General features: G+C 56.4%; 7 protein-coding genes across 7 annotated transcripts; 2 read left to right on the top strand and 5 right to left on the bottom strand.

Moving 5' to 3' along the window:
• Positions 1–58: 58 nt before the first annotated feature.
• On the bottom strand, positions 59–1,249 carry CDV56_106324 (uncharacterized protein; the record flags this gene model as incomplete). Its single annotated transcript, XM_026759943.1, has 2 exons — positions 59–965; positions 1,026–1,249. 2 exons carry the CDS (start codon positions 1,247–1,249, stop codon positions 59–61), a joined length of 1,131 nt encoding a protein of 376 aa, XP_026617137.1.
• A 198-nt stretch (positions 1,250–1,447) lies between these two features.
• Positions 1,448–1,948, bottom strand: CDV56_106273 (uncharacterized protein; the record flags this gene model as incomplete). The annotated part of the gene is made up of 1 exon (XM_026759892.1): positions 1,448–1,948. The coding sequence occupies one exon, from the start codon at positions 1,946–1,948 to the stop codon at positions 1,448–1,450; it is 501 nt and encodes a 166-aa protein (XP_026617136.1).
• A 443-nt stretch (positions 1,949–2,391) lies between these two features.
• On the bottom strand, positions 2,392–4,008 carry FUS6 (MDR family MFS transporter; the record flags this gene model as incomplete). The annotated part of the gene is made up of 1 exon (XM_026759757.1): positions 2,392–4,008. The coding sequence occupies one exon, from the start codon at positions 4,006–4,008 to the stop codon at positions 2,392–2,394; it is 1,617 nt and encodes a 538-aa protein (XP_026617135.1).
• A 273-nt stretch (positions 4,009–4,281) lies between these two features.
• Positions 4,282–5,826, top strand: CDV56_106021 (uncharacterized protein; the record flags this gene model as incomplete). The annotated part of the gene is made up of 2 exons (XM_026759640.1): positions 4,282–4,380; positions 4,432–5,826. The coding sequence occupies 2 exons, from the start codon at positions 4,282–4,284 to the stop codon at positions 5,824–5,826; spliced, it is 1,494 nt and encodes a 497-aa protein (XP_026617134.1).
• Positions 5,827–5,892: 66 nt separating this feature from the next.
• Positions 5,893–6,608, bottom strand: CDV56_105966 (glutathione S-transferase family protein; the record flags this gene model as incomplete). The annotated part of the gene is made up of 2 exons (XM_026759585.1): positions 5,893–6,504; positions 6,558–6,608. The coding sequence occupies 2 exons, from the start codon at positions 6,606–6,608 to the stop codon at positions 5,893–5,895; spliced, it is 663 nt and encodes a 220-aa protein (XP_026617133.1).
• Positions 6,609–6,756: 148 nt separating this feature from the next.
• Positions 6,757–8,028, bottom strand: CDV56_105867 (alpha/beta hydrolase family protein; the record flags this gene model as incomplete). The annotated part of the gene is made up of 1 exon (XM_026759486.1): positions 6,757–8,028. The coding sequence occupies one exon, from the start codon at positions 8,026–8,028 to the stop codon at positions 6,757–6,759; it is 1,272 nt and encodes a 423-aa protein (XP_026617132.1).
• Positions 8,029–8,334: 306 nt separating this feature from the next.
• On the top strand, positions 8,335–20,166 carry CDV56_104935 (uncharacterized protein; the record flags this gene model as incomplete). The annotated part of the gene is made up of 1 exon (XM_026758554.1): positions 8,335–20,166. One exon carries the CDS (start codon positions 8,335–8,337, stop codon positions 20,164–20,166), a length of 11,832 nt encoding a protein of 3,943 aa, XP_026617131.1.
• Between the last annotated feature and the right edge of the window lie 220 nt (positions 20,167–20,386).

The raw sequence follows: 20,386 nt of genomic DNA, 5'->3' as shown, positions 1-20,386 counted from the left end.
TATATAATCGTCCAGCGGGCTGTTGGTCAAGTCTCAAAGAACGGAAAGCAGCGTAAATCTAAACACGAAGGAGTTTGACAAAAATAAACCAACAGCTCACTCGACTATCACGGTGCTGCTGCAGAAAGACCTCCTTAGTCAGCTTGCTCCATTCCACCAACAATCCCTCGCGGGCACCTTCGTCCAGTCCGGACGCCGCCACTTGCAACGCTTTGGCAAAGTATCCCGCGATGACAGCCATCATCCAATCCACCACGGTATCCGCGTACGATCGGCTTGCAGTTTCAGACTCGACGCCCCGAGTTTTTGCTTGCTGCAGCTGCTCGTACGCGGGATGGGTGATTTCCGCCTCGAAGAGCTCCTCCGTCTGCCAGAGATGGTTAACGTGGGCCAGAGACCGTTGAACGTCCTCTATCGTCCGATCGTAGGTGGGAACATGGAACGCGCCGGCCACCTGGGGGGAAATCCTCCCGTCCATGACCATCTGGATCATGGCTTGTCGGCAAGCATCCACCAGGTCAGGGTAATTGGGGACTCCTGTCGATGATTGACTCACGAAGGAGAGGACCAAAGAACCACCTTGTCGAAGCTCCTGAGCGCGCAGAGACAGGAAGCGAATGAGGTCCTCGTGTGCCTGTTGTCGGTTCAGTTCCTGGTTCTCATCTGCATTGTTAGATGCCGGAGTGTATGAAGGCGATCGTTCCAGATGATGTAGGGTCGCCAGGGAGAATCCGACGTCGACGGTGTTTTCCGGGACGACGCGGTCGTAGAAGCTCCTGGCCACCATCGATGTGAATATCGTAGGCCGTTGGGGCATTTCAGGGAGCCACTCTGCCTGGCTGATGGTTTGCACGAGGGTGTTGAAATCGTTGCCCGGACGATCTGAGAGGATCAGATGGGCTTCGTGTGTGTTTGCATTCTCGGCTGAGAAGCGAAGCTTGAGAATGTGTTTGAACGGCAATAGTCTACTCTGTCCCTTAGTCTCTGAGAACGGCTAGAAGAAGGAAGGCATCAGGTATACGCACGAATTCGCCCCCTGGGCACAACCATACTCGACGACGGTAAACAGTTCAGATGCAGTGTTGACCGGAATGGTATCAAACAGAGGCAACGCTCGATGCATGGCAGCCGCCTGGAGGGCCGAGTGTGCATTATAGAAGCCGGCACCCTGCATGGGGACATCGTTTTCTAAGGCCCTGGAGTGGCCATGCCCTTGGTCAACCGGGTTCAAGTGAGTTTGAGCCGTCATTGTGGAGTTTGATAGGACTCAGATGATCATTAGGTGGACAGAATCTACATCCCCGTCTACGACCCGTGGACGTCTTCTAATAACCATTGCCATTCGGTGGATTACTATCCTTCATTCTTGCTTCTGCCATCGGCCACTTTGGCAGACGTACAGTCATACATGGGCTGTAGCCGGTATAAACCCCCAGATACGCTCCCCTCACAATTGAAAAGTCGACAAAACAGCCGCAAAGAAACTCATCCAACCAGGCAGATCGGCCACCAGCACGCGGATCCGGTGGATATCGATCCAGCGCTTCAAGTCCTTGGTGCTTTGTCCCTCGGAACGATCCTCCATGATATCCCGGATGGGATAGGCAATCAGGGGCACGAACAGAAAATGACACACAGTGAAGCCCAATCCGGCCCAGTACCACCGACTCGAGCGGAGCCGGTCCAGCGCGGGCCGGTCGATCAGCAGGTTGGCGACGGAGGAACCCAGAGTGAGGGTGTTGAGGCTGGCGATGATCCAGATGCCTTGCTCAAAGAATCGGCGGAAATAACGCGGCAGCATTGCCTCACTGTGATTCTTGTACTCGGGACGCAGGAAGCCGGAGAGGAACCAGTGCTCGTCCCAGGCGTACATGAGCGAGGAGGTGGTGGTGACTAGGGGGGCGATGCGGAGGAGTTTCATTGGGTCGAAGAAAAGCCCCGACGCCATATTGACTGTATGGAGGAGCGTAGGATAGTCCGGAGATAATATCGAGTATTTGCTGGATGCAATTGATAGCGCAGTTGACGTTGAACAGATGCCAGATGTTTGAGAGTTTGTGGTGGACAAATGAAGCTGAAATGCAGCACAAGGCAGGAATCCGCCGAATGCGCCGAACGGAATCCGCCGAATCAATTACGGGTGGGATAAGCGCTAAAAATACGTGCAGAATGCTAATTGGATGATTGAAATGCGACAGACTGTGAGAGAATAGGCATGAAACGGACAAGGATTCAACTTGGAATCTGGCGAGAGCAGTCCCACACGGAGTAATACATGATGTATATATAGTTGGCCGTTGCCTCAGGCAATGGTTCTGTGTCACGTGTCAAAACAAACTCCAGCGTCCTGCTCAAACCATGATCTTGTATTTCTACAAAGAGGAGAGCTAACTAAGGAGCAGCCATTGGTGCAGCTTCTTTCCCGGTCTCCGTTTTGGTCTCGAGACCAAATTCACTGCTGACCTCCTCACGGAGATGCAGTTCCTTGATCAACAAGGCCAAAGGCACTCCGATCCCGCCAAAGGCAATCGAGACATACCACACCGTCTTCAAACTGTCCAGGTAGACGTGGAGAATGGCTGGCCAAAGAGGGGAATGCCGGTACGCACCAAGAAATTGTTTCGTGGCATGTTGATAGGCGCCCCCATTGACGAGCCATGTGCGCGTCGCAGCGTCGGGAATTGTGTCCAAGAGGTCATTTACCCGGGAATTGAACACGGCAGACGGAATCGCCGTGCCCCAGATTGATCCAAAGCTGCGCAGGAAGGTCCATGTCGCCGTCGCCGTGGCCACTTCGCTCTCCGGCAGCGCAGCGAGAATGGCGGGGAGGCAGCTGGTGAAGATGAAGCCGGCACCGACGCCGAATAGAATCTGAAACCCTACCCAGTCACCGGTCGAGGAGTGGTCGTCCAATAGTGTGAAGAGACCACAGGCGATCGTCATCATGCCAAAGCCGGCAAAATGGAACACGCGGTAGCGGCCTGTCGCTGTGATGAGAATGCCCGCCAGCACGCCAAAAGGGGCGGTGGTGGTGGCGATGGGGAACAGCATGATGCCAGACCGAGTGGGAGACGCGTCCAGTACGGCCTGAAAATATACAGGGAGGAAGTAGCACACCCAGTAGAGGAGGATCCCATGCAGGAAGCTCAGCACGAAGGTGGTACTGGACGTTCGGTTGGCGAACAGCCGCATGGGCATCGTAGGCTCCTTGACCGCCGGTGTCGCTTCGTAGAGAAGAAAGCCCAGCAACCCGACAAATCCCAAGACCAACGGAACGATCGTGCGCCAGGAGGACCAGGCGTGGACGGTGCCTCCCCAGGTCAGAGCCAGGAGAATGGCCACCACCGCTAGGATCAGGATGATATTACCGACGTAGTCTACGCGTTTGAGGCGATCGACGAGACTGCCCTCACGTCGATAGCGCAACCGCAGGAATGGAATCAGCAGAGCCAAGGCAGCACCGGACAGCGGCAGGTTGATGTAGAAGATCCAGCGCCACGAGACGTGTTGGGCAAAAGCACCTCCCAGGATAGGCCCCACGACAGATCCAATCGCCCACATCGACCCGATCAGACCGACGTATTTGCCTCGCTCGCGGAGAGAAACCAGATCGCATACCACGATCTCCACCATCGTGTTGATGCCTCCTCCCCCGATGCCCTGCACCGTCCGGCCCCCGATCAACATGGCCGTGTTGTAGGCACCACCCGCGATGCCACTGCCGAGAGCAAAGAGAGCAACTGACAGCAGGGTGAGGCTGCGCCGGCCAAAGATGTTGGCGGCCTGGCCAAACAACGGCTGCACGGCTGTCGAGGCGAGCAAGTATGAGTTGATCGTCCAGACATACAGCGTTTCCGAGTCGAGATCAGCGGCAATCGTGGGTAGTGCCGTGGAGATGATGGACGTGTCCAGGGCCGAGAGGAACGCGGTCATGCACAAGGCGCAGAAGATGACAGTGAACCGCCATCCTTTTTTGGGAGGTTGGGGGGCGGAAGTAGACGCAGTCATGCCGAAATCATGCGTTGTTGTGAATGTTCTGTACCGTCGTTCAGTTTAGAGAGCTGAGATCGTAAGAAGAAGAAGAATGAGGAGGAAGAGTGAGAGGAGTAGAGAGTGGCGCAACCTCGGAGCGATTCGGCGGGTTTTGGCTGGACTGTCGGGGGAAGAGTATATCACAGCAGTGATTAAGACATGCACAGTCATATGAAGAGTCATGGCCCAAGGCATGGCAAGGTTGATCAGTTCAATCTCTTCCATCAGATCTAGTGAAAGCACATCACAATGGGCGTTGCTGATCTCCAATCCCTCTCGACGGCAGGACTGCTTCGCAGTGCGACTGTGGCAGTGATCCTCTGGTTTCTGATTCCTCGACTCTGGCAGGTGAGAGAAACCCTCAGTCTAATTGGCAAGGGTCTCTAAACCAAATTGCAGGTTCTTCGCGCTGCCGTCTCTCCCCTCAACTGTATTCCCGGTCCACGGCTCCATAAACTGTCCGAATGGCCACTGGTGCTGGCCATCACCAAAGGACGCAGCCACCAGAAAATGCAGGATCTGCACCAGCAATACGGCCCCATCGTGGCGCTGGCACCTAACATAATTGCCGTATCGGATCGCCAGCTCATCCGGCGTATCCTCGTCACAGAAGACTGGCCCAAATCCAGCGCCATCTACGCCAATTTCCGCCAGGACCCTGAGCGTCCGACGTTGTTGGCGTTTACCGACAAGAAGGCGTATGCGGTGCGCAAACGGCTCGTCTCGTCCATGTTCGGCATCCGGTATATACGGGGAATGGAGCCCATTATGCGCGATTGCGTGCGCATAGCACTTGAGCAACTGCACAACGCCTGTCAGCAACACGGGGGTGAGACAACGGTGGATATCCATCGACTCATGCGAGCCCTCGCAGTGGACATCATTGGCGCTACGACGTTCGGACAGTCGTTCCATGTGGTTGAGCAGGGGAGCCATCCCCTGCCGAAGAAGATCGAGTACAGTCTGCTGCTCTCCGGAATTTTCCAGTTCCTGCCATGGTTGAAGGGACTGCCCGGATTCCCAACCCGCGACCCGTACATTGACGAGTTCACCAGGGCGATCGTGGACCGACGACGGGAGACCATGAAGACAGAGCACCGGCACGATTTGCTGCAGAAGCTTGTGGAAGCAGTCGACGACCGGCCCTGTTCGCCCTTTCGGACGTCAGATCTCCAAGATGAGGTAGTTGTGCTGTTGACAGCCGGTAGCGAAACCACCGCTAACGCCGAAATCTTCCTGCTGATGCTTCTGGCCAAGCACCCGGCCAAATTGGCTCTGCTGCACGAGGAAATTGATAGGTTCTACCCAGACCCGGAGGAGGAGATTACGGCCGAAAAGGCGCCCCAGATGCCATACCTGCAGGCCTGCATTGACGAGACGATGCGCCTGTACGCCGCCATGGCAAGCGGCAGTCCGCGAGAGGCCCCCGAGGACGTGACGCTGCTGGGATATCACATCCCCAAGGGCACCACAGTCTTCCCCACCACGGCCACCTTGCATCGTGATCCAGATCTTTGGCCCCAGCCGGATGACTTTTTGCCGGAGCGCTGGTTGGATCCGGCTGTCGGGCTGAAGCGCAACGAGATGCCCTTCTATCCCTTCTCCGCAGGCAGTCGGGTGTGCATTGGCAAGTATTTTGCTTTGCAGGAGATCTACCTGAGCGTCGTGTCGCTCTTGAGGAATTTTACGCTGAAATACATACTGGGACAGGATGAGTCGACAGTCTTTCGGGTGGCATTACAGCTGAGCGCAGGGAAGTACATGGTAAAGATTTGTGAGCGTCGACGTCAATAGGAATGATATCCAAATAGGTCAAGCTAAATCAACGTCATAATTTCCATAAACTTGCTATGGTGTGATCTAAGGGTGCTCTTGTCTCTCGCTGATGAAAGTCGCCTCGGCAAAAACACTGCGGATTTCCTCCTGGGCGATGACCTGGTGATACCATCGCGTCACCGAGGGGAATTCCTCGCGCATCTTTGTGTCAATCACCTGCATAAACCCCCAGTATAAAGCACTCGCCAGCGAGACATCTGCCAGGCTCAGTGTTCCTTCAGTGACCAGCCACTGTCGTGCTGCCAGATGCCTCTCGAGACACTGCAGTCCCTGGCGCAGAGTGGCCATAGACTGCTCCTCGATCGTGGCGCCGAATGCCGCCATGCCAACTCGCCACATCACCAGTTGAATGACCGGGTTCATGATCTCATGGTCGGCGAAGCAGATCCACTGCCGGATGGAGGCGCGTTCGAGGGCATCGCGCCCAAGCAACTGCTCGCGACAAGGGCCACTGTCAGCGATGAACTGAGCAATGGCATCGGACTCGAACAGAAGCGTTCCATCGGAAGTTTCCAGGCAGGGAACCTTGCCCATGGGAAACTTTGCGAGAAACTCGGGCGAGCGGTTGGTGACGCCCATCTGGAAATGGGGAGCGAGGTAGATGTTGAGGCCATTGATCTGAGCTGCAGCTTGGATCTACGCATGTCTCAGTATTGAATAGGATAGGCAGTATAGAAACATTCCAGTACCTTCAAAATCCGTGCGTTGGGAGTGTACGTATACAGAGTTCCAAAGGCCATTGCGTCTCGAGTTATCATGGATTGCACTATAGGGATAGACCACACTACCTCCAAGCACCAAGTACATAAATAAAATGAAATTCGGCCAATCCACCGCAGCAGAGATCCCTTCCTCCACCGTTCACCAGCCCCATTCGGCGGATCCCCCTCATCGGCGGATTTGCAGCTGCTCGTCGAGCCAAGCAAACATGCGCTGCTGCTTGATGCCGATTGCGCCAATTTTGGCTTGTAACCCTCCCTGGCCAACGCCCTCAGCCACCCACAGTTTCTTCTGACTCGGGGGTAGATGCTCTAGCTTGGCGAAGATCCGTTCCGCGTTCATCTCCGGCGAAAAGTACATGGTGTCCTTGGCTCCCGTCACCAGCACCGCCCCGTCGATCTTTCGGAGGAATTCTTTACCATCCGGCAGTCGCAGGGTGAAGGTCTGCATTCGGCGCATCACATCCGCCGGCGTGCCAACACCGTACACCCACATGCTGTGCCCGAACTCCCACGCCAGCTGGAAGCTCTGACGCGACAGGCAACCCACCACCCAGTTGAAGACGGTATCGCTGATCCAGCCACTGATCCAGCCGTTGATGAACCATGCAGGCATGCGCGTGCGGGTGATGTCGAACATGTCGTAGAACCCGTCGCAGGAGACACAGGCCCGGATCCGGGAATCAGCGGCTCCTCGGAGAGCTAGATATCCGCCCATGGAGGCGCCAAAGATGGCAATCGCCTTGGGATTAATGTTGTAGGGCGCAGCTGGACCAGGCAGGAGAGTGTCAATCACGTAGTCCAAGACGCTGCCGACGACTATCTCCCAGTCCGGCCGGAAAGGCTTGTGGTTATGTCGTAGGACAGTTCCTTGACCGGGTCCGTCGAAGATCAGGACGGCGTATCCTCGTTCGGTGGCTCCCGATGCCACGTAAAAGTAGAGCTCCTCGCCAATGGAGTCGAATCCCCCCGTGTGAATGATCAACGGAGTTCCCCCGGACAGTCGTTTGTGCACCGGCGGGAGGAAGAGATATCCAGGCAGATGGATGTCTTCGTACGGGATTTCTAACACCATGGTTGGGCCTTCCAGCAGGGTGATCGCCTGTTTGAAATTTGACACACTCTGCTCAAAGACGCGCAGGAGGCGCGGATCAGACGGGGTGCAGTGGAAAAAGAATTCACTCGCCCGCCAGTAGTTGGACGAACGGAAGAAGGCCCATCTCGCAGCCTCGCGGTCGTTTACCTGCAGGGCCTCTTCGCCGAGCGTGTTTGCCCGTCTTGCCAGATCGGTCCAGACATTGTACCAGCTGTCGATATTGCCGTCCTGAATGCGCGACACGGCTTCCAGACATTCGCCAATCTCGGCTCCCTGCACAGGAGCAGTGCCAATGACGCGCAGGAATTCAAAGTCAAAGAACTCGGACTTGAAAAACCAGCCCATAGTCGCGAGGAAGGACAGCCAGCAGTGATGGGATGGTGTAGGCCAGAACTGAGGCTAAATAGTTGATATCCACCGTATATGAAGCAGGGATTCGGTGGATTTTGCCTCCTCAACCATGTGGCCGCCGACGGGCCAAATGCACACGTGGGTAGAGGGAGCACTGGATCTCTTGATATTCCATATATCATTGCAGTTGCAGCATGCTGGTATCACCCTCCATCCGCTGCACTCTCACCGTTGTACTACAGATCTAGGTTCAACACCCTATATCCTAACTCATTCGTTCACTGAATCTTTTCTCTCATAATGGCTCCCAGACAACGTCCCGAGCCAATTGCGGTCGTGGGAACAAGCTGTCGCTTCCCCGGTGACATCCACAGCCCTTCTCAGCTCTGGGAGGCGATCTGCTCACAGAAAGACCTGCTCACCCGCATTCCTCCGTCCCGGTTCAACACGAAAGGATTCTACCACTCGAACGGCGAGCGACACGGCAGCACGAACGTCGACCATGCCTACTTGCTGGGTGGAGACGTCAGCGCCTTTGATGCCAGCTTCTTTGGAATCAATCCTCGAGAAGCCGAAGCGATCGATCCTCAGCAACGGATGCTCCTCGAAACCGTCTACGAAGCGATGGAGGACGCTGGTCTGACCATCTCCGGAATGAAAGGATCAGACACCGCGGTGTACGTCGGCTTGATGACCGGTGATTATCATGAAATGCAGATCCGCGACCCTGAGAATATGCCTATGTATATGGCCACTGGAACTGCTCGCAGCATCGTCTCCAACCGGGTTTCATACTTCTTCGACTGGAAGGGACCCTCCGTGACCATTGATACCGCCTGTTCCTCCAGCCTTGTTGCTTTGCATCATGCCGTCCAATCCCTCCGAGCTGGAGACTGTCAGATTGCACTGGCAGCTGGGGCCAATCTCATTCTTGGGCCCGAGATGATGATTGCCGAGTCGAATCTCCACATGCTGTCACCCACTGGACGATCTCGAATGTGGGACATCGCAGCGGATGGATACGCCCGCGGTGAAGGCTTTGCCGCGGTCATGCTCAAGACGCTCTCCCAGGCGCTGGCCGATGGGGATCGAGTGGAGTACATCATCCGGGAAACCGGAGTGAACCAGGACGGCCGGACGCAGGGTATCACCATGCCCAACGCAGCATCCCAGACTGCTCTCATCCAGCAGGTCTATCACAAGGCTGGCCTTGACCGCGCGCGCCCTGAAGATCGGTGTCAGTTCTTCGAGGCGCATGGAACGGGGACACCCCGAGGCGATCCCATCGAGGCGTGTGCCATCAGAGATGCATTCTTCGCCGACTCGCCGGCCACAGAGGAGCCGATGTACGTTGGATCAGTCAAGACGGTCATCGGCCACCTGGAGGGCTGTGCCGGATTGGCCGGTCTGCTCAAAGCAGCTGAAGCTGTGCGTCGAGCCGAAATCCCCCCCAACATGCATTATACAGCCATGAATCCCGATATTGTCCCTTTTGCGCGGCATTTGCGGGTGCCGACCAAGGCCCTTCCCTGGCCAGGTCAGAACTCGGTTCGCCGGGCCAGCGTCAATTCCTTTGGGTTTGGAGGAACCAATGCCCATGTCATCATTGAGAGTTATGATCGCCCCGATCCAAGCCTGAGTCCTTCGTCACCCAGCATCTTACCCGTTCCATTAACATTCTCGGCCGCCAAGGAGACGTCGTTGGCCCGTCTGATCACTGAGTACGTCAATTTGATAAAATCCGAGAATACCCTACCTCTGCATGAGATAGCCGCAACTTTGGCATCTCGGCGCTCCCAACACTCAATCCGAGCCACCTTCTCCGGCACAGACAGGGACAAGCTTCTGCAGAAATTGGAGACTGCGCTTACTGCACCGTCTGTAGGAGAGCGTAAGCAGACAGCAACCACGTCGAACCGGATACTGGGTGTCTTCACTGGCCAAGGAGCTCAATGGGCATGTATGGGACGGGAGATCCTTCTCTCGTCTCCAATGGCAAGAAAAACTCTGAAGCACCTTCAGGCGTCTCTGGACGAGCTTCCTGATGGACCAACATGGACTCTCGAGACGCAGCTGACCCAGACTGAGGACCCATCGCTGATCCAGGAAGCCGCGCTTTCGCAGCCCTTGTGCACGGCAGTGCAGGTGATGTTGGTTGATCTGCTGCGGGCCGCTCATGCCTCATTCCACACTGTCGTAGGCCATTCGTCTGGAGAGATTGCCGCGGCGTATGCGGCCGGAATGATCTCCGCACGGGATGCCATTCGCATTGCATACTATCGCGGACTATACGCCAAGTTCGCCGGAGGCAGAGAAGACCGGAAAGGCGCCATGATGGCGGTAGGTATCAGCTTTGACGAGGCGCAGGAGTTCATCAACGACACCAGGTTCCAAGGCCGCATCGCCGTCGCAGCCAGCAATGCGCCCCGATCCGTGACCCTCTCTGGGGATGAAGATGCCATCGACGAGGCCAAAGCCATTTTTGAGAGACAGGAAACCTTCTGCCGCCTCCTCAAGGTCGATACAGCTTACCATTCGCACCACATGCTTCCGTGCCTGGACCGATACTGTGCCGCCTTACAGGATGCCGCGATCACCCCCTTGAAGCCCACCGACGGATGTATCTGGGTCTCCAGTGTACACGGACGAGTGATGACCACTGATGAGGAGAGAGAGTCACTCAAGGCCAAGTACTGGGGTGACAATATGGCCAATACAGTGCTCTTCTCCCAGGCGGTTCAGAAAGCGACGCGGCTACACGGCCCTTTTGCTGTCGGACTGGAAGTTGGGCCCCATCCCGCACTGAAAGGACCGGTCACTCAAACGACAAAGGAGGAGAGCAGCCAGGTGTTGCCTTACAGTGGTACTTTGGCGCGTTTGGGACACGACGTTGAGGCTCTCTCCGACGCATTGGGCTTCCTGTGGAAGGAAACCGGCCCTCATTCGGTTGATCTCCGCGCATACGGTGCCGCGGCGTTTGAGATATCATTCCAGCGCCATCCCCAGAAGCAGCTACCGCGGTACCCGTGGGATCACAGCCAGCGATTCTGGAAAGAGTCTCGCGTGTCTAGAAGATATCGCCAACGCTCCCAGAACAGGCACGATCTTCTCGGCACTCGCTGTCCTGACGACCATAACCACGAGTTGCGCTGGAGGAACACCCTGCGCGTCTCCGAAGCGCCGTGGCTATCCGGTCATAAGGTCCAGGGACAGGTTATCTTCCCAGCGGCAGGGTATCTCGTGATGGCCATGCAGGCCGCGCAAGAACTCGCTGTTGACGCTCCTATTTCCATGCTACATCTCCGAGATGTCAATATCGACCGGGCGATTGCGCTCCCAGAGGACAAGGGAGTGGAGGTTATGTTTTATCTTCGGCCAGACAATATCGCCTCGTCCATGATAGAGGCTAAATTCTCATGTTACTCGGCCACTTCGGACGAGGAAGGTGCCCGGTGGCAGCGGAATGCCTCTGGAGTGGTGCAGGTTCATCTAGGTCCAGCAGACCACATTCAGCTTCCATCCCCGCAGGAAGAGCCCGTCTCGCTAGTGCCGGTGAAGATGGATACTTTCTACACGTCATTGAACGAGATTGGCTTGGAGTATACGGGCCTCTTCCAACGGCTAGACCAAGTAAACCGTCGCGCGGGCCGGGCTACTGGTTACGCACAGGATATCCCGTTCGACAGAGAAATGCCTGTCATGATCCATCCGGCGCTTCTGGATGCCGCGTTCCAGACCATTTTCGCTGCTTTCTGCTGGCCAGGAGACGGCAGTCTGCAAGGCCCCTACGTCCCCACGCATCTTCGATCTCTCCACATTGTACCAACCACCCATTTTGATGGGCAGAAGATGACAATCGAATGTACCATCACTGAATCTCTCCCGCAGACAGTCACAGCGGATGTGGACATCTTCGCGCCAAACCAGCCGCGTGTCCAGTTGGAGGGACTGACCTGCACGTTGCTGGACCCTCCGACTCCTGAGGACGACTGCGAGCTGTTCGCCGAGACGGTCTGGCATGCCGATGCTGGAGCCGGTCTCGATTCCGCTGACCTAGCTAGTGACCGTACCGATGACCTAGAGCTTGTGGACCTCTGCGAGAGGCTGTCCTACTCGTATCTCCGCCAGCTCAATGCCACTATTGACCGCAGCGAGGTGGATTCTTTTGTCTGGCATCACCAGCGTATCTTCGAGTTCATCGACTACCTATTTCCCCTGATCGAAAGCGGCCAGCACCCCACCATCCGGCCAGAATGGAAAGATGATTCCCACGAGTGGTTGCTTGGCCAGGCCCGACAGCATCCTGGCATGGTGGATCTTCAGCTGATCTCCGCGGTTGGCGAACACCTGGCGGACGTGGTTCGGGGCAAAACCACCATGCTGGAGCATATGATCGCCGATAACACCCTGGACCGATTCTACAAGTACGGCCTCGGTTTTCAGCGGGCCAACAGCGCTCTCAGTCGTGTAGCTGGGCAGATCGCCCATCGCTACCCGCGCATGAGGATCCTGGAGATTGGCGCCGGCACAGGGGGCGCAACCAAGGGGATACTGGAGCAGCTGGGCGACGCGTTTGAACAGTACGTGTTTACCGACATCTCTACAGGCTTCTTCGAGAAAGCCCAGGAACAGTTTGCAAGGTGGGCGTCGCGGATGACGTTTCGGCCCCTCAACATTGAAGAGGAGGTAGCCTCCCAGGGATTTGAGGACGGTTCTTTTGACCTGATCATCGCCTCAAATGTGCTGCATGCGACCAAGAGGCTGGAGTACACGATGCAGAATGTCCGCAGATTGCTAAAACCAGGCGGGTTCTTGCTTCTCCTGGAGGTAACAAGCGATATTCTTCGGGTCAAGTTGATGATGGCAGGCCTTTCCGGATGGTGGTTGGGCGCTGATGACGGTCGACGATTCGCCCCGACTATCAGCGCCCCTCAATGGCATGATCTCTTGATCCGTACCGGATTCTCCGGGGTCGATCAGAGGGTGACTGATTTCCAGGATGTGTCCAAGCATATGACCTCGGTGATGCTCTCTCAGGCAGTGGATCCTGACGTTGCTTTGTTAAGGGATCCCCTGGCCCTGCCTCACCCTGCAATGACTGTGGATCGGGTCATTCTCGTCGGAGGCCAAACCGCGACTGTACGCACGTTAGCGGAGCAAGTCTCGTCTCTGATGCTGAGCTGGAGCACTGAGTCGCCTGTTATTGTGCCCTCTTTGGAGGACATGGCTCGCTGCGATATAGGCTCTGCCGCCGCAGTTGTGTGTCTGGCTGACCTGGAGCAGCCCGTGGTGTGGGGTGTGAACGATGAGCGACTCGCTGGACTGAAGAAGCTTCTCAATCAATGCCGTCAGCTGCTGTGGATTACGGCTGGAGCTCGCGATAGCAACCCGTACGCCAACATGAGCATCGGGCTCGGACGGTCGTTGATGTACGAATACCCTCACATCCGCATGCAATTCCTCAATTTGGCCAGTGGTTGGGACGGTCAAGCAGCACAGATCGCCACTGCAATGGCTCGCCTCATTTTGGCGGACAAGATGGAGCTTCCATCGAAGCGGACGTTGTGGAGTGTCGAGCCAGAAATCGTATTGCAGAAAGGCCGCTGGATGATCCCTCGCATTCTGCCCAACGATCGTATGAACCGTCGACTCAATGCCAGCAGAAGGAGGATCACAGATAACCTTTCTTTGTCAGAGTGTCCCGTGGAAGTAGTCGGCGATGGCGCAGATATGTGGTTTGAGAAGGCCGACCTTGCGGTGCAGAATGAAACGCTCCTGGTTCGGACCCAGTACGCTCTTTTGCACAGCCTTTCATTGACCAAATCTGCGTCTCTATATCTGTCAATCTGCAAGGTGGAGCATTCGGACTCGAGCAGCCCCATTTCCATGGGCTCGACGGTTCTGGCTCTAAATCACCGGAATTTATCCCTCTCACGGGTCCCCCTGGCCCATGTTGTCCCCATTGTGAGGTCCAGTGCGACGCCGGACTGTCTACTGCTGACTGCGCTGGCACTGGTGGTCAATACGGTCCTCGATCAAGTTCCCTTGCAGGGACGTATCCTCCTGGTAGACCCTGATCCAGTCGTGCGACGACTCGTCGAGGATCGTGCGCGCACCCAGAGCTTGTCGGTGACAGTCGTGCATTTCTCCCCTGGGCATGAAGACGCCATCTATATTTCTCGCTTACTCCCTCAACGTCACATCTGTGCACGTCTTCCCGTCAGAGTGGATTGCGTACTCGACTGCTGCTTTGAAAGACACCCACTGGAGGAGGTACCGCATCGACAACACACCATTCGTTTGCACGATATCTTTCAGGCTCCATCTGCGGTCCACAATTCAGCAGCATTACCTTCACAAAAGGATCTCGTGGGAGCCTTGGGAGCCGCCTCAGATTGTCTCGAAGTACACAAGGTTCCAGTTCAGCTCATTCCACTTCCCGATGTCAGTAGTGCATCCCCTTCCGCGGATTATACATCTATTATCGACTTCACAGCCGCGTCGACTGTTCAGACGCGTGTACGGCCTATTGATACCCACACCCTCTTCCGGTCGGACCGATCTTATCTGCTTGTTGGCTGCACGGGTGGACTAGGTCAATCACTCACTCGCTGGATGGTGCAGAATGGCGTTCGCTATCTCATCCTGACCAGCCGAAGCGTGAAAAATGTGAATCAAGTGTGGCTGGACGAACTGAAGCGCATGGGGGCGCAAGTTCATCTATTCGAACTGGACATTGCAGACAAATCGGCCCTACTAGCGATGCACGACCAGGTTCAGCGTGAACTGCCCCCCATTGCCGGAGTGGCCAACGCAGCGATGGTGCTCTCGGATCGACTCTTCAACGACATGACTGTGGAAGATCTCCGAAAGGTGCTCAATCCCAAAGTGGCAGGTACTGCCCATCTCGATGAGTTATTCTCCACTCCCACATTGGATTTCTTCGTGCTGTTCTCCTCGCTGGCCAGCATTGTGGGAAACCGCGGCCAGTCAAATTACGGTGCAGCGAACTTGTTCATGACGAGCCTGGCCGCGCGACGGAAGCAACGAGGCCTTGCAGGCTCCGTGCTGGACATTGGCATGGTTTTGGGCATTGGGTACGTCTCGCAAACCGGCATCTACGAATCCACGCTGCGCCGGTTCAACTACATGCCCATCTCGGAGCCCAAGTTCCACCTCATGTTCACCGAGGCCATCGTCGCCGGTCGTCCGGACCAACAGGGCGCCCCCGCCGAGATCATTACCGGTCTGCATCGCATTGCCGAGTCGGACGCAAGTGAAAACCAGGCCTTCTGGGCGGGCAATCCACGCTTCTCCCACTACACTCTCCGCGACAATATTGGCCCCGAGCGGACCACCACTGCTGTCGTCGCGCTGAGAAGACAGCTGGCTGAGGTTGAGGACTTGGCCGAGACTACACAGGTAGTGTCAGATGGCTTTCTGGCCAAACTCGGGAGGATTCTCCAAGTTCCTCCGGAGCAGATCAACCCCGCCCAGCCGCTGATCAATCTCGGCGTCGACTCGCTAATGGCGGTCGAGGTACGGTCTTGGTTTCTCAAGGAGATTGACGTGGATGTGCCGGTCTTGCGCATCCTCGGTGGCGCCTCGCCTCTCGAGCTCTGCCAGGAGGCCGCCGATCGCTACATGTCGACGCGGGCGCCTACACCCCCGGCGATGGGCTCTTCTGGGACATCATCCCTGAGTACGAGTCAGATGCTCGACTCCAGTCAGCCCATAAGTTCGGCAACCTCCCATACGGGCTCGCTCTCATCCGACGGGATCAAGACCCCGCCGGAGACGGTTCAATCTGAGGCTTCGTCTGTCGAGGAGGAGGAGGAGGATTTGGAAGAGGTCGAAGTGGAACGAATGTCCTTTGCCCAGGAGCGGCTATGGTTCCTGAGAGTGTTCCTGGAAGATCGCTCAACATACAACGTGACCATGATGTACCATGTGCGCGGACCTACGGCCAGTGCGTTGAGTGACGCCTTCAATGCAGTTGTAAATCGTCATCACGTTTTGCGTTCCGCATACCGGGAGAATCAAGGGACTGGTCTCCCGTATCAGAGCGTTTTGCATCAGTCTCCGTTCCGGTTATCTCAAAGGGGATTACCCACGGCAGATGGAGAGATTGATCGGGAGTTTCAGAGACTCTGCCATCACGACTTTGATCTGGAACATGGAGAATCCATGGCTGCGGTCCTATTCTCCCATGCGCCAGACACCCATACTCTTCTTTTGGGCTTTCACCACATCGTTTTCGACGGGTTCAGTGGTCAAGTCTTCATCAAGGATCTAGCTGCTGCATTGTCCGGTCACTATCTCCCTCCCCTGCGGCATCAGTACACTGACTTTGCCCGCCGCCAACGGGCCCGAGTGCAAAGCGAGATGGCGGAGGATATCGCGTATTGGAAGGAGGCGTTTCCTACCCTGCCGGCCCCTGTGCCTCTGTTCGATTTCTGTCAGGTTACGACCCGGCGAACATTGACCGAGTATACGATGCATGGAATCCAGCGTTCGGTCCCCGCGTCGACAGTGCCTACATTCAAAGAGATGGTACGACAGTTCCACGCGACTCCTTTCCACGGCCATCTGGTCATTCTGCAGCTTCTTCTCGCTCGCTTTCTGGATCTTACCGAGGTCTGCATCGGAATCACGGACGCGAACCGCACTGATCCGGATTTCCTGGAGACAATTGGGTTCTTTGTGAATCTTCTTCCCCTCCGCTTTGACGTCGGCCAGCACGACTCTCTGAAAGGGCTCTTGCAGAATACCCGCGATGTCGCCTATCGAGCTCTACAGCACTCCCGAGTCCCGTTCGATGTCCTCTTGGATGCGCTGGCTGTCCCTCGCTCGACAACGGAAAGTCCCCTCTTCCAGATTCTCATGAACTACAAGATGGGATCTGCTGGCAGGGTCAAAACAGAAGAACTGGAGGCGGAGCTGCTGCAGTTCCAAGACGCTCGCAATCCCTATGATCTGGTGTTCGATATCGAGGAACAAGATGACGGGACCACCCTTGTCGGCCTCCAGTCGCAGTCCTACCTCTACAGCCAAGATGATCTGGGTATGTTACTGAATGCCTACGTGTGCCTAATGAAATCATGCTCCATCAACCCCAGCTGGTTTCTTGATAGGCATACTCTCTACCATGAAGAAGATGTGAGCAAGGCACTGGTGCTGGGAACAGGCCCTCGACTGGACTTGAGCGAGGTCATGACTATCTGTCGCCAAATCGATGAAATCATTGCGAGTCAGCCGGACGAGATGGCCGTCAGGGATCATGAGGGCCATTCTCTCACCTACGGACAGATGCACAACGAAATTCAATCCATTGCGGCCACGCTAGAGGCCAGTGGAGTGCGCCCAAAGGACTATGTGGCAGTTTACTGTGAGCCTACCATCCACTCCGTCTGCTATTTGCTCGCCATTTGGCGTCTGAATGCCATCTACGTTCCCTTGGATCCGCAGAACCCGGCGGCCCGGTTGCAACTGATCCTAGACGATTGCCAACCGAGGGTCCTTATCTACCATGAAGCAACCGAACGGACCATCCGCGAGTTCCACCTGTCTGCCACCAAGCCCATCACCTTCTCCAGTTTCTCTGCCTCGGTCATCTCCCCCGTCCCTGACCGGTCCGAATCTTCTTCCCCCGCCTGCGCTCTATACACTAGTGGCTCGACAGGGGTGCCCAAGGGAATCGTCCTGACCCATGGCAACTTTGTCAACCAGATCATGGGCGTCCGGCATCAGTTCTCCGTGGGACGTGAGACCGTCCTGCAGCAAAGCTCGCTCGGGTTCGATGTGTCCCTGGACCAGATGCTGCAGCCCCTCGTCGGCGGCGGTACCCTGGTGGTGGCCCCTCGACATCTACGCGGGGATGCCGTGGAATTGGCCCGGCTGATGGTGCGCGAGCATGTCACCTACACCTACGCCACGCCGTCCGAGTACGCAGCACTTCTCCGGTATGGGGGGGATGTGTTACAGCAATGCTCGTCCTGGCGATTCGCCTTTGTCGGGGGAGAAGCGCTCCCTCCGCATCTGATCCGGCCCTTTTATGCTCTTCAGCGTCCGGGCCTCCGCCTGATTAACCGATATGGCCCTACTGAAATCACAGTGTCGAGTAGCTGTCTATCTATCGATACTTGTGATCCTGCGGTTCTCCAACTATCGCGGGTTAGCGTGGGATACTCGCTGCCAAACTATGCGACCTACATCATGGATTCCAATGGATGTCTTCTGCCTGTCGGATACGTGGGGGAGATTGTCATTGGGGGGTCTGGAGTGGCACAGGGCTATCTACAGAAGGAAGAGCTCACCCGTGAACGATTCGTGCGGGATCCTTTTAGCACTTCTGACACCAAGCCCCAGCAATGCGGCCGCATGTATCGGACTGGAGACAAGGGCCGGCTGCTCCCGACGGGAGAATTGATGTATCTGGGCCGAATGAACGGGGATACCCAGATAAAACTGCGAGGCTTCCGGGTGGAACTGGAGGATATTGCGCAGACCATCCTGCGGGTGGCTCATGGTCGTCTGGCTGATGCTGTCGTCTCCGTTCGCGGCATCCACGACGAGGATGGGGACCGACGGTTCCTGGTGGCCTTTGTTGTTCCTGCGCGGCAGAACGACGGAGCTGGTGAGATCCAGACCTTCCTTGACCGACTTGTCCACTCTCTCCCTCTACCTCAGTACATGATTCCCCGGCTGATTCTCGCCGTCGACCATCTGCCGCGGAATCCCAATGGCAAGCTGGACCGACATGCGCTGGATCAAGTGCCGCTGCCTTCCCTGTCCACCGAATCTCCTCCACAGAAGCTCACTGCCGCACAGGAGGCGGTAGTTTGCGCGTGGAAGCGATATCTCGATCCGTCCAGTCTGCCTAGCTCATGGAGCCCATCCGCGGATTTCTTCGAGCTCGGGGGTAACTCGCTGCTGATGGTCCGTGTGCAAGCTCTACTGTGTGAGGCCTTCGACCGCCGGATTTCCCTACATGAGCTATTCCAGTCGAGCACCGTGCAAGGAATGGCCGCTCGCTTTGCACCGGAGGAACTCGCCCAGTCCACCTCTCTGATCGACTGGGAATCGGAAACAGCACCAGGCGAACTGGAGCGACAGGCGGCGGACTCCGTCTCACCTGCTCGGCTCCATCACAGCGACGGGAAGATGGAGGTGTGTCTGACTGGATCAACCGGGTTCTTAGGCTCCGCGCTTCTTCGACACTTGGTCGCCGATCCTCGTGTGTCCCGCATTCATTGCGTCGCCGTTCGCTCCTCGGATCCAACTCGCCCGCGGACCTTGGCCGTCACCTCCGACAAGATCGTGGCCTATGCGGGTGACCTGACGGCGCCTCGTCTGGGTCTCGACCCGGAGACGTGGGACGCCTTGGGGGCGCGGGTGGATGCCGTCATCCACAACGGGGCGGATGTGTCGTTCCTGAAGTCCTACCACTCGCTGCGCAAGGCCAATGTCCAGTCTACTCGCGAGCTGGCGTGCTTGGCCCTGCGTTACCGCATCCCGCTGCACTTTGTCTCCACGGGGGGAGTGGCCCAGCTGGCTGAGGTCGAACCCCTCGCACCACAATCGGTCACGCAATTCCTGCCTCCGGTCGACGGCTCCATGGGCTACGTTGCCTCGAAATGGGCCAGTGAGGCCTATCTGGAGTCGTGTGCGTCACAGTTCCAGCTGCCGTGTATCATCCACAGACCGTCCAACATCGTAGGCGAGGGCGTTCCATCGACCGATCTGATCCATTCTATCCTTGAATTCTCAGTTCGAATTCAGAGCGTCCCTACTTTGGACAACTGGTCTGGATCATTTGACTTTGTGCCCGTCGAGGATGTCGCGCTCGGGGTGTGTGGGGAGGTGGTCCGCAGCGTCGATGCCCTGGAGTCCAGTACGGCAGCTGGGCCACTGCTGCCGCGATTTGTTCACCACTGTGGTGCGGAGAAGATCCCTGTGGGCGACATTGGCATTTATTTGGAGAGAAAGTATGGAGTTGCGCTTCGTGCGTTGGACGTTGATTCATGGCTGGATGCCGCCTGTGCGGCTGGGCTTTCGGCGGCCATGGAGAGTCTGGTGACGGCAACATTGAAGGAGAAGGACCATCATTTGCTGCCGTCCTTGTCTCAGTAGGACCGTGTCTGAGTGGAAGATGGTTCTATGTGGAGGTTTGGTTTGTGAGGTATCTTCATGTTGTCTATTGCTATGTGTACATTGCTCCCAACTCTCCATAACCAGTTTCCTAAAGCTGTCTAGGGCTAACACGTACTATGGCAGTCTTTGGAAGATCATCTTGACGATGATGCACTAGTATAATAGATTGAACCTTCTCAAGTCAACCCTACTGGCAGGA

The sequence above is a fragment of the Aspergillus thermomutatus genome, assembly GCF_002237265.1.
Source record: "Aspergillus thermomutatus strain HMR AF 39 chromosome Unknown NODE_28, whole genome shotgun sequence".
NCBI classification, from domain to species: Eukaryota; Fungi; Ascomycota; class Eurotiomycetes; order Eurotiales; family Aspergillaceae; genus Aspergillus; species Aspergillus thermomutatus.
This window is presented reverse-complemented; position numbering and strand designations above follow the sequence as displayed.